Source organism: Ascaphus truei, unplaced genomic scaffold (assembly GCF_040206685.1).
Source record: "Ascaphus truei isolate aAscTru1 unplaced genomic scaffold, aAscTru1.hap1 HAP1_SCAFFOLD_431, whole genome shotgun sequence".
In the NCBI taxonomy this organism is placed as follows: domain Eukaryota; kingdom Metazoa; phylum Chordata; class Amphibia; order Anura; family Ascaphidae; genus Ascaphus; species Ascaphus truei.
In genome coordinates, this window is record NW_027456762.1 from 246054 (window position 1) to 257394 (window position 11341).

Here is an 11341-nt window from a genome sequence, read left to right on the forward strand (position 1 = left end):
CTTCCAGGCTACAGCGGCCAATCACAGAGCGGCCAGTCACAGAGCGGCCAGTCACAGAGCGGCCTTCCAGGCTACAGCGGCCAGTCACAGAGCGGCCAGTCACAGAGCGGCCAGTCACAGAGCGGCCAGTCACAGAGCGGCCAGTCACAGAGCGGCCAGTCACAGAGCGGCCAGTCACAGAGCGGCCTTCCAGGCTACAGCGGCCAATCACAGAGCGGCCAGTCACAGAGTGGCCTTCCAAGCTACAGCAGCCAGTCACAGAGCGGCCAGTCACAGAGCGGCCAGTCACAGAGCGGCCAGTCACAGAGCGGCCAGTCACAGAGCGGCCAGTCACAGAGCGGCCAGTCACAGAGCGGCCAGTCACAGAGCGGCCAGTCACAGAGCGGCCTTCCAAGCTACAGCAGCCAATCACAGAGCAGTCAATCACAGAGCGGCCAGTCACAGAGCGGCCAGTCACAGAGCGGCCAGTCACAGAGCGGCCAGTCACAGAGCGGCCAGTCACAGAGCGGCCAGTCACAGAGCGGCCAGTCACAGAGCGGCCTGCCCAGCTACAGCAGCCAATCACAGAGCAGCCAATCACAGAGCAGCGCACCCACCGCAGGGTAATAATAAAAACAATAGGTAGCGCTAACAATAATATTGGTCAAAACATATGCTCTCAAAATGAGTATAAAAAGTGTAGCAGCCTAGATACACCTCTGACCCCTGGTCAGACAATAGTGTTGGTGCTAAATGGGTATCAATGGCGCTAAACACATGGACATGAAAATAAATAAATAAATTAAATATACAACCAGTTGTGATGAAGAGAAGATCTCAGCCGGCGTAAATTAAACATGAAAAAAGAAAAAGAAATACATAGTGTAATACTGTAAAGACTTAACCAAACAAATAGACAAACAAACAAACAAACAAACAAACAAACAAACAATTGCAATGTTGCTGAACCACACACTAGACTAAAAGAGATGCATTTAATATTATAAAAAACATACAGTACAATTAAGCACAAATAAACAAATGAAGGTCCCAATCGATATCAGCCGAATTGCCCGCTTACCGAAGCCAAGAGAAATAACCGCAGTGGATATATCAGAGAGTATCCCCTCTCACATTGGCTGGCACAGCTCCTGGATGAATTGCAGGTAGGCGCCGCGTGTAGATGTCAGTAATGGCAACCGCGTTCTTCCACGCTGTGGCAGGGGCTGGAAATCACTGTTTGTTGGTGAAACAGTGCGGGCATGCGCAGAGGCGCCCGACACAGTGTGGCTGGTGCCTCCAAATCCCCTGCTCCTCGCGGTCGCGTATGCTCCAAAGGCGGCAAATTCAAAAGATGCTTTGTATCTCAAAGCCACACGGCAGGGCTGGCAGTGGGTATCGGCAGCTGATGGCAACGTAGGGGTAACGGGGACCACCCTACGTTGCCATCAGCTGCCGATACCCACTGCCAGCCCTGCCGTGTGGCTTTGAGATACAAAGCATCTTTTGAATTTGCCGCCTTTGGAGCATACGCGACCGCGAGGAGCAGGGGATTTGGAGGCACCAGCCACACTGTGTCGGGCGCCTCTGCGCATGCCCGCACTGTTTCACCAACAAACAGTGATTTCCAGCCCCTGCCACAGCGTGGAAGAACGCGGTTGCCATTACTGACATCTACACGCGGCGCCTACCTGCAATTCATCCAGGAGCTGTGCCAGCCAATGTGAGAGGGGATACTCTCTGATATATCCACTGCGGTTATTTCTCTTGGCTTCGGTAAGCGGGCAATTCGGCTGATATCGATTGGGACCTTCATTTGTTTATTTGTGCTTAATTGTACTGTATGTTTTTTATAATATTAAATGCATCTCTTTTAGTCTAGTGTGTGGTTCAGCAACATTGCAATTGTTTGTTTGTTTGTTTGTTTGTCTATTTGTTTGGTTAAGTCTTTACAGTATTACACTATGTATTTCTTTTTCTTTTTTCATGTTTAATTTACGCCGGCTGAGATCTTCTCTTCATCACAACTGGTTGTATATTTAATTTATTTATTTATTTTCATGTCCATGTGTTTAGCGCCATTGATACCCATTTAGCACCCACCGCAGGGTGAGACGTTCAAGGAGTTTAGAGGCAAAAGGCAGGAGGGAGACAGGCCGATAGTTAGGGAGACAGGCCGATAGTTAGAAAGACAGGTAGGGTCAAGCTTGCTTTTTTTGAGTAATGGTATGACTGTTGCATGTTTGAAGGAGGAGGGAAAGGTTCCAGAGCAGAGGGAGGAGATAAAAATGTGTGTGAGCGTAGGGATTATAGTAGGAGCAAGAGTTTATAGGAGATGGGAGGGAATGGGGTCAAGAGAGCAAGTGGTAGAGGGAGAAGAGGCGATCAACAGCGACACATCCTCCTCTGAGACAGCAGAAAAAGAGTCAAGGAAGGCAGGAGGAGAGTTAGGAAGAGGTGTAGGATAGGAAGAAGAAACAGAGGGGATGTTCTGCCGTATGGATTCCACCTTTTCCTTAAAATAGTCAGCAAAGTCCTGAGCGGAGATGGAGGAAGGAGAGGCAGCTGAGGGTGGTTTGAGTAGAGTATCAAAGACAGAGAACAGTCGGCGTGGGTTAGACTTGTGCATGTTGATTAGTGCAGAAAAGTAGGCTTGTTTAGCCTGAGAGAGGGCAGAGGTGAAACAGGACAGCATAAATTTGTAGTGAAGGAAGTCTGCGAGAGTGTGAGACTTCCTCCAGAGGCGTTCAGAGGAACGAGTGGAGGAACGCAGCATGCGCGTGTGGGAATTTAGCCAGGGTCTGGGGTTAGAAGGGCGAGGGTGGCAGAGAGAAAGTGGGGCATGTAGATCAAGAGAGGAGGACAAGGCAGAGTTGTAGTTCCTGACCAGGTTGTCGGGGTCTGTAGCAGAGCTGAGAGAGGAGAGGGAGGAGCGTAAAGTGGACTCAAAGTCAGGTAAGTGAATAGAGCGCAGGTTTCTGCAGAACCGGGGGGTAGATGGAGGTGGAGAAGGGGAGAAGTGAGATAGGGAGAATGAGATGAGGTGATGGTCAGAGAGAGGAAAAGGGGAAATGGAGAAATCGGAGAGAGAGAAGTTTTTAGTGAAAACCAGGTCTAAGTAGTGGCCATCCTTGTGGGTGCTGGCTGCAGTCCACTGTTGAAGGCCAAAAGAAGAGGTTAGAGAAAGAAAGCGGGAAGCCCAAGGGAGAGAGGGGTCATCAATGTGGCAATTGAAGTCCCCAAGGAGAAGAACAGGGGAGTCTGAGGAGAGAAAGAAAGAGAGCCAGGATTCAAAGTGAGAGAGAAAGGCAGAAGGGGGATGAGTAGAGGTAGGTGGGCGATAGATGACCGCCACATGGACAGGGAGAGGGGAGAAGATCTGGACAGTGTGAGCCTCAAAGGAGGGAAAAGCAAGAGATGGAGGAATAGGAAGGGTTCGGTAACGACAGAGAGAGGAGAGCAGGAGCCCCACGCCTCCACCCCTGCCATCAGTGCGCGGAGTGTGGGAGAAGGAAAGGCCACCATAGGAGAGGGCAGCTTCCAGAGCAGAGTCAGACCTAGTGAGCCAGGTCTCAGTTATAGCAAAGAGAAGCAGGGAGTGAGAGAGAAAGAAGTCCTGCACAGAGAGGAACTTGTTAGAGAGGGAGCGAGCATTCCAAAGGGCACAGGAGAAAGGGAGAGAGGAGGGAGGGTGGCAGGGGATGGGTATGAGGTTGGAGGGGTTGACACCAGAAGGAGTAGAGGTTGCAGTTGGCAGGCGAGGACGAGCGCATGTAGGAATAAGGCAGGGACCAGGATTGGGAGAGATATCCCCAGAAGCGAGGAGGAGAAGCATGGACAGAAAGAGGATGTGTGAGGATGATTTGTAGGGACGTGCTTTATTGCTGGGGATATAGCTGTGTGGTGTCAGAGGGCGCAGGTAAGATCCCATTACACTCGGATCAACATCATCTGTTATTTGTCTCTTCAACAGGACTGATTTTTTGCCTTGCTATCTGTAGCCTGTTTTTGTATTATAATCTACACTTTATCAGTCCTGAGATATTCTATGAAGAGATCTGACACTATTGCGAGACTTTGGTCCTCGCTTTTTCACATTTCCTGCATATATTGGTGATTGACTCCCAGCGACTCCCTTATTGCCACAGAGCAGCACTGTTTGCTGTTTCTCCTTGAGATATTGTATTTTTCTCTTGGGATCTGTGATTAAGCCCGGGATATGATTCATATGACAGACATGCTAGTTAGCATCTTGCTTCGCTTTACGCACAGGGGATCTATGCCATGTTTTAAATTCTGTGCTATCTTTTATTCTGTTTTGTGACACCTAATTAATAAAATATACTTTTGATATTGCATACGGTATACCAGAATGCTATCTTTTTGGGCTTCTTTTTCTCTTGCTTACATATATATATCATTTTATTTTAAAGTGGTAAACCTACCCAGCCAAGAAATATTGCAAAGCAGCATAGAGCAGCCTCACACTGAGTGGGAGCAGCGCTGCAGCTGTAGAGACACGGCGATTGCTCCCTACGGGTATCGCGAGAGGACGCAGCCCGGAAGTACCACCCGAGTACTGCCGGGCCAGTCGGTCCCAGCGCGCTGGACTGATCCGCGAGCCTCGGCGTCTACCCCTGTGTCTACCATCTACTTGTGCCAGAGTACTGTCTTCTACTGGACTTATGTTATTATACATGTAAGTTACTAATTGTTGTATGTGTTTAATACATTTATCTTGACACTCGGTGCGTTCTGTGCCGTCTTTCTGCATCCCCATCAAGGCTGACACATGTCTGTGAGGGGTCTGTACTTGCTTTGCTAGTCCCATGCTGGGAAATGACATGCAAATGAGCACACAGTGCGTCACCTTTTACTTCAAAACCATAAACATGGTTCCCTATAGGCTTAAGCTTGCTGCATGGTCACAGCTTTGAGCACAGCCAGCAATCCCACCCACAGACAGCCGTTCCGGCCTTAAAGGGTCTCCTCAGTGGGGGGCTGGTTACACTGGCTCTGCAAAATGAAGCAGGGACAGGTTTCACCACACCTGGTTACGTTATGGCGGTATATATCCATCCCGGCGCTGCTTTCCCACATGCCAAATAAAAGACGTTCCTTCGTTTGCAGGGTGTGGGGGGGTCCTTTGCAGGGTGTGGGTGTGGGGTCCTTTGCAGGGTGTGGGTGGGGGGTCCTTTTCAGGGTGTGAGTGGGTTGGGGGGCCCTTTGCAGGGTGAGGGTGGGGGGTTCTTTGCAGGGTGTGGGTGGGGGGCCTTTGCAGGGTGTGGGGGGCCCTTTGCAGGGTGTGGGTGGGGCATCCCTTGTAGGGTGTGGGTGGGGGATCCCTTGTAGGGTGTGGGTGGGGGGATCCCTTGTAGGGTGTGGGTGGGAGATCCCTTGTAGGGTGGGGGGGGGGACCTTTGCAGGGTGGGGGGGGCCCTTTGCAGGGTGTGGGGTGGGGGGTCCTTTTCAGGGTGTGAGTGGGTTGGGGGGCCCTTTGCAGGGTGAGGGTGGGGGGTTCTTTGCAGGGTGTGGGGTGGGGGCCTTTGCAGGGTGTGGGGGGCCCTTTGCAGGGTGTGGGTGGGGCATCCCTTGTAGGGTGTGGGTGGGGGGATCCCTTGTAGGGTGTGGGTGGGGGATCCCTTGTAGGGTGTGGGATCCCTTGTAGGGTGTGGGTGGGAGATCCCTTGTAGGGTGGGGGGGGACCTTTGCAGGGTGGGGGGGGGGCCTTTGCAGGGTGGGGGGGGGCTTTGCAGGGTGGGGGGGGCCTTTGAAGGGTGGGGGGGGCCTATGCAGGGTGGGGGGGGGCCTTTGCAGGGTGGGGGGGGCCTTTGCAGGGTGGGGGGGGGGCATTTGCCGGGTGGGGGGGGGGGCTTTGCAGGGTGTGGGTGGGGGGGGCCTTTGAAGGGTGGGGGGGGCCTTTGCAGGGTGGGGGGGGGGGCTTTACAGGGTGGGGGGGGGGCCTTTGAAGGGTGGGGGGGGGCCTTTGAAGGGTGGGGGAGGGCCTTTGCAGGGTGGGGCCTTTGCAGGGTGGGGGGGTGGAGGGGGGGCTTTGCATTCGGGGCTTTGCAGGGTGTGGGTAGGGGGGCCTTTGCAGGGTGGGGGGGGGCCTTTGCAGGGTGGGGGGGGGGCTTTGCAGGGTGTAGTGGGGTGGGTGAACTTACCACCAGGGCGACTCCGGGGGTGCTCCCCACGAGGGGAGGGCACGGGCTGAGGGCAGCTAGGACCATCAGGTACCCTCCGACCACCACTCCCAGCACCGTGATCACCGCGAGCCCGAGGGAGGATCTGCAGGGAGAGAGGCCGCAACGTGTCAGGGGGGAGGGACCGGCTCTCTGTGTCACTGTCACCCTGCGGGGGGGAGGGACCGGCTCTCTGTGTCACCCTGCGGGGGGAGGGACCGGCTCGCTGTGTCACCCTGCGGGGGGAGGGACCGGCTCTCTGTGTCACCCTGCGGGGGGAGGGACCGGCTCTCTGTGTCACCCTGCGGGGGGAGGGACGGGCTCTCTGTGTCACCCTGCGGGGGGAGGGACGGGCTCTCTGTGTCACCCTGCGGGGGGAGGGACCGGCTCTCTGTGTCACCCTGCGAGGGGAGGGACGGGCTCTCTGTGTCACCCTGCGGGGGGAGGGACGGGCTCTCTGTGTCACCCTGCGGGGGGAGGGACCGGCTCTCTGTGTCACCCTGCGGGGGGAGGGACCGGCTCTCTGTGTCACCCTGCGGGGGGAGGGACCGGCTCTCTGTGTCACTGTCACCCTGCGAGGGGAGGGACCGGCTCGCTGTGTCACTGTGTCACCATGCGGGGGGAGGGACCTGCTCGCTGTGTCACCCTGCGGGGGGGAGGGACCGGCTCGCTGTGTCACCCTGCGGGGGGAGGGACCGGCTCTCTGGCTCACCCTGCGGGGGGAGGGACCGGCTCTCTGGGTCACCCTGCGGGGGGAGGCACGGGCTCTCTGTGTCACCCTGCGGGGGGAGGGACGGGCTCTGTGTCACCCTGCGGGGGGAGGGACCGGCTCTCTGTGTCACCCTGCGGGAGGAAGGGACCGGCTCTCTGTGTCACCCTGCGGGGGGAGGGACCGGCTCTCTGTGTCACCCTGAGGGGGGAGGGACCGGCTCTCTGTGTCACCCTGCGGGGGGAGGGACCGGCTCTCTGTGTCACCCTGCGGGGGGAGGGACCGGCTCTCTGTGTCACCCTGCGGGGGGGAGGGACAGGCTCTCTGTGTCACCCTGCGGGGGGAGGGACCGGCTCTCTGGGTCACCCTGCGGGGGGAGGGAACGGCTCGCTGTGTCACCCTGCGGGGGGAGGGACAGGCTCTCTGGGTCACCCTGCGGGGGGAGGGACCGGCTCGCTGTGTCACCCTGCGGGGGGAGGGACCGGCTCGCTGTGTCACCCTGCGGGGGGAGGGACCGGCTCGCTGTGTCACCCTGCGGGGGGAGGGACCGGCTCGCTGTGTCACCCTGCGGGGGGAGGGACCGGCTCGCTGTGTCACCCTGCGGGGGGAGGGACCGGCTCGCTGTGTCACCCTGCGGGGGGAGGGACCGGCTCGCTGTGTCACCCTGCGGGGGGAGGGACCGGCTCGCTGTGTCACCCTGCGGGGGGAGGGACAGGCTCTCTGTGTCACCCTGCGGGGGGAGGGACCGGCTCTCTGTGTCACCCTGCGGGGGGAGGGACCGGCTCTCTGTGTCACCCTGCGGGGGGAGGGACCGGCTCTCTGTGTCACCCTGCGGGGGGAGGGACCGGCTCTCTGTGTCACCCTGCGGGGGGAGGGACCGGCTCTCTGTGTCACCCTGCGGGGGGAGGGACCGGCTCTGTGTCACCCTGCGGGGGGAGGGACAGGCTCTCTGTGTCACCCTGCGGGGGGAGGGACCGTCTCTCTGTGTCACCCTGCGAGGGGAGGGACCGGCTCTCTGTGTCACCCTGCGGGGGGAGGGACCGGCTCTCTGTGTCACCCTGCGGGGGGAGGGACCGGCTCTCTGTGTCACCCTGAGGGGGGAGGGACCGGCTCTCTGTGTCACCCTGAGGGGGGAGGGACCGGCTCTCTGTGTCACCCTGCGGGGGGAGGGACCGGCTCTCTGTGTCACCCTGCGGGGGGAGGGACCGGCTCTCTGTGTCACCCTGCGGGGGGAGGGACCGGCTCTCTGTGTCACCCTGCGGGGGGAGGGACCGGCTCTCTGTGTCACCCTGCGGGGGGAGGGACCGGCTCTCTGTGTCACCCTGCGGGGGGGAGGGACAGGCTCTCTGTGTCACCCTGCGGGGGGAGGGACCGGCTCTGTGTCACCCTGCGGGGGGAGGGAACGGCTCGCTGTGTCACCCTGCGGGGGGAGGGACAGGCTCTCTGGGTCACCCTGCGGGGGGAGGGACCGGCTCGCTGTGTCACCCTGCGGGGGGAGGGACCGGCTCGCTGTGTCACCCTGCGGGGGGAGGGACCGGCTCGCTGTGTCACCCTGCGGGGGGAGGGACCGGCTCGCTGTGTCACCCTGCGGGGGGAGGGACCGGCTCGCTGTGTCACCCTGCGGGGGGAGGGACCGGCTCGCTGTGTCACCCTGCGGGGGGAGGGACCGGCTCGCTGTGTCACCCTGCGGGGGGAGGGACCGGCTCTCTGTGTCACCCTGCGGGGGGAGGGACAGGCTCTCTGTGTCACCCTGCGGGGGGAGGGACCGGCTCTCTGTGTCACCCTGCGGGGGGAGGGAACGGCTCGCTGTGTCACCCTGCGGGGGGAGGGACCGGCTCTCTGTGTCACCCTGCGGGGGGAGGGACCGGCTCTCTGTGTCACCCTGCGGGGGGAGGGACCGGCTCTCTGTGTCACCCTGCGGGGGGAGGGACCGGCTCTCTGTGTCACCCTGCGGGGGGAGGGACCGGCTCTCTGTGTCACCCTGCGGGGGGAGGGACAGGCTCTCTGTGTCACCCTGCGGGGGGAGGGACCGGCTCTCTGTGTCACCCTGCGGGGGGAGGGACCGTCTCTCTGTGTCACCCTGCGAGGGGAGGGACCGGCTCTCTGTGTCACCCTGCGGGGGGAGGGACCGGCTCTCTGTGTCACCCTGCGGGGGGAGGGACCGGCTCGCTGTGTCACCCTGCGGGGGGAGGGACCGGCTCGCTGTGTCACCCTGCGGGGGGAGGGACCGGCTCTCTGTGTCACCCTGCGGAGGGAGGGACCGGCTCTCTGTGTCACCCTGCGGGGGGAGGGACAGGCTCGCTGTGTCACCCTGCGGGGGGAGGGACCGGCTCTGTCACCCTGCGGGGGGAGGGACCGGCTCGCTGTGTCACCCTGCGGGGGGAGGGACCGGCTCTCTGTGTCACCCTGCGGGGGGAGGGACCGGCTCTCTGTGTCACCCTGCGGGGGGAGGGACCGGCTCTCTGTGTCACCCTGCGGGGGGAGGGACCGGCTCTGTGTCACCCTGCGGGGGGAGGGACCGGCTCTCTGTGTCACCCTGCGGGGGGAGGGACACACTCTCTGGGTCACTGGCGTGTGTGTGCTGTGTGTAACAGAGCAGTGTGGCGTGTGTGTGCTGCGTGTAACAGAGCAGTGTGGCGTGTGTGTGCTGCGTGTAACAGAGCAGTGTGGCGTGTGTGTGCTGTGTGTAACAGCAGTGTGGCGTGTGTGTGCTGTGTGTAACAGAGCAGTGTGGCGTGTGTGTGCTGCGTGTAACAGAGCAGTGTGGCGTGTGTGTGCTGTGTGTAACAGAGCAGTGTGGCGTGTGTGTGCTGCGTGTAACAGAGCAGTGTGGCGTGTGTGTGCTGTGTGTAACAGAGCAGTGTTGGCGTGTGTGTGCTGCGTGTAACAGAGCAGTGTGGCGTGTGTGTGCTGCGTGTAACAGAGCAGTGTGGCGTGTGTGTGCTGCGTGTAACAGGGCAGTGTGGCGTGTGTGTGCTGTGTGTAACAGCAGTGTGGCGTGTGTGTGCTGTGTGTAACAGCTCAGTGTGGCGTGTGTGTGCTGTGTGTAACAGCAGTGTGGCGTGTGTGTGCTGTGTGTAACAGCTCAGTGTGGCGTGTGTGTGCTGTGTGTAACAGAGCAGTGTGGCGTGTGTGTGCTGTGTGTAACAGAGCAGTGTGGCGTGTGTGTGCTGCGTGTAACAGAGCAGTGTGGCATGTGTGTGCTGCGTGTAACAGAGCAGTGTGGCGTGTGTGTGCTGCGTGTAACAGAGCAGTGTGGCGTGTGTGTGCTGCGTGTAACAGAGCAGTGTGGCGTGTGTGTGCTGCGTGTAACAGAGCAGTGTGGCGTGTGTGTGCTGTGTGTAACAGAGCAGTGTGGCGTGTGTGTGCTGCGTGTAACAGAGCAGTGTGGCGTGTGTGTGCTGCGTGTAACAGAGCAGTGTGGCGTGTGTGTGCTGCGTGTAACAGAGCAGTGTGGCGTGTGTGTGCTGTGTGTAACAGAGCAGTGTGGCGTGTGTGTGTGCTGCGTGTAACAGAGCAGTGTGGCGTGTGTGTGTGCTGCGTGTAACAGAGCAGTGTGGCGTGTGTGTGCTGCGTGTAACAGAGCAGTGTGGCGTGTGTGTGCTGCGTGTAACAGAGCAGTGTGGCGTGTGTGTGCTGCGTGTAACAGAGCAGTGTGGCGTGTGTGTGCTGTGTGTAACAGAGCAGTGTGGCGTGTGTGTGCTGTGTGTAACAGAGCAGTGTGGCGTGTGTGTGCTGCGTGTAACAGCAGTGTGGTGTGAGTGTGTGCTGTGTGTAACAGAGTAGTGTGGCGTGTGTGTGCTTTGTGTAACAGAGCAGTGTGGCGTGTGTGTGCTGTGTGTAACAGAGCAGTGTGGCGTGTGTGTGCTGTGTGTAACAGCAGTGTGGCGTGTGTGTGCTGTGTGTAACAGCAGTGTGGCGTGTGTGTGCTGTGTGTAACAGCAGTGTGGCGTGTGTGTGCTGTGTGTAACAGCAGTGTGGCGTGTGTGTGCTGTGTGTAACAGCAGTGTGGCGTGTGTGTGCTGTGTGTAACAGCAGTGTGGCGTGTGTGTGCTGTGTGTAACAGCAGTGTGGCGTGTGTGCTGTGTGTAACAGAAGTGTGGCGTGTGTGTGCTGTAACAGCAGTGTGGCGTGTGTGTGCTGTGTGTAACAGCAGTGTGGCATGTGTGCGGTGTGGCGTGTGTGTGCTGTAACAGCAGTGTGGCGTGTGTGTGCTGTGTGTAACAGTAGTGTGGCGAGTGTATGCTGTGTGTAACAGCAGTGTGTGTATCTCACCTGCACAGCAGACACAGGGCGATTAAACAGTGTGTGTGTGTGTGTCTCACCTGCACAGCAGACACATGGCGATGAAGCAGTGTGTGTGTGTGTGTATCACCTGCACAGCAGACACATGGCGATGAAGTAGTGTGTGTGTGTGTGTGTGTGTATCACCTGCACAGCAGACACATGGCGATGAAGCAGTGTGTGTGTG

At 58.9% G+C, this 11341-nt stretch overlaps 1 protein-coding gene across 8 annotated transcripts in view; it reads right to left on the reverse strand.

Annotated features, from left to right (window-relative positions):
- The window catches only part of LOC142484029 (solute carrier family 52, riboflavin transporter, member 2-like), a 42990-nt gene that overhangs the window by 758 nt on the left and 30891 nt on the right, over positions 1 to 11341 (reverse strand). For all 8 annotated transcript variants that reach the window (XM_075584002.1, XM_075583996.1, XM_075583999.1 and 5 more), the window contains one exon: positions 6144 to 6267. In XM_075584002.1, coding sequence (XP_075440117.1) covers positions 6144 to 6267 — 124 coding nt within the window. The remainder of the gene's footprint in view (positions 1 to 6143; positions 6268 to 11341) is intronic.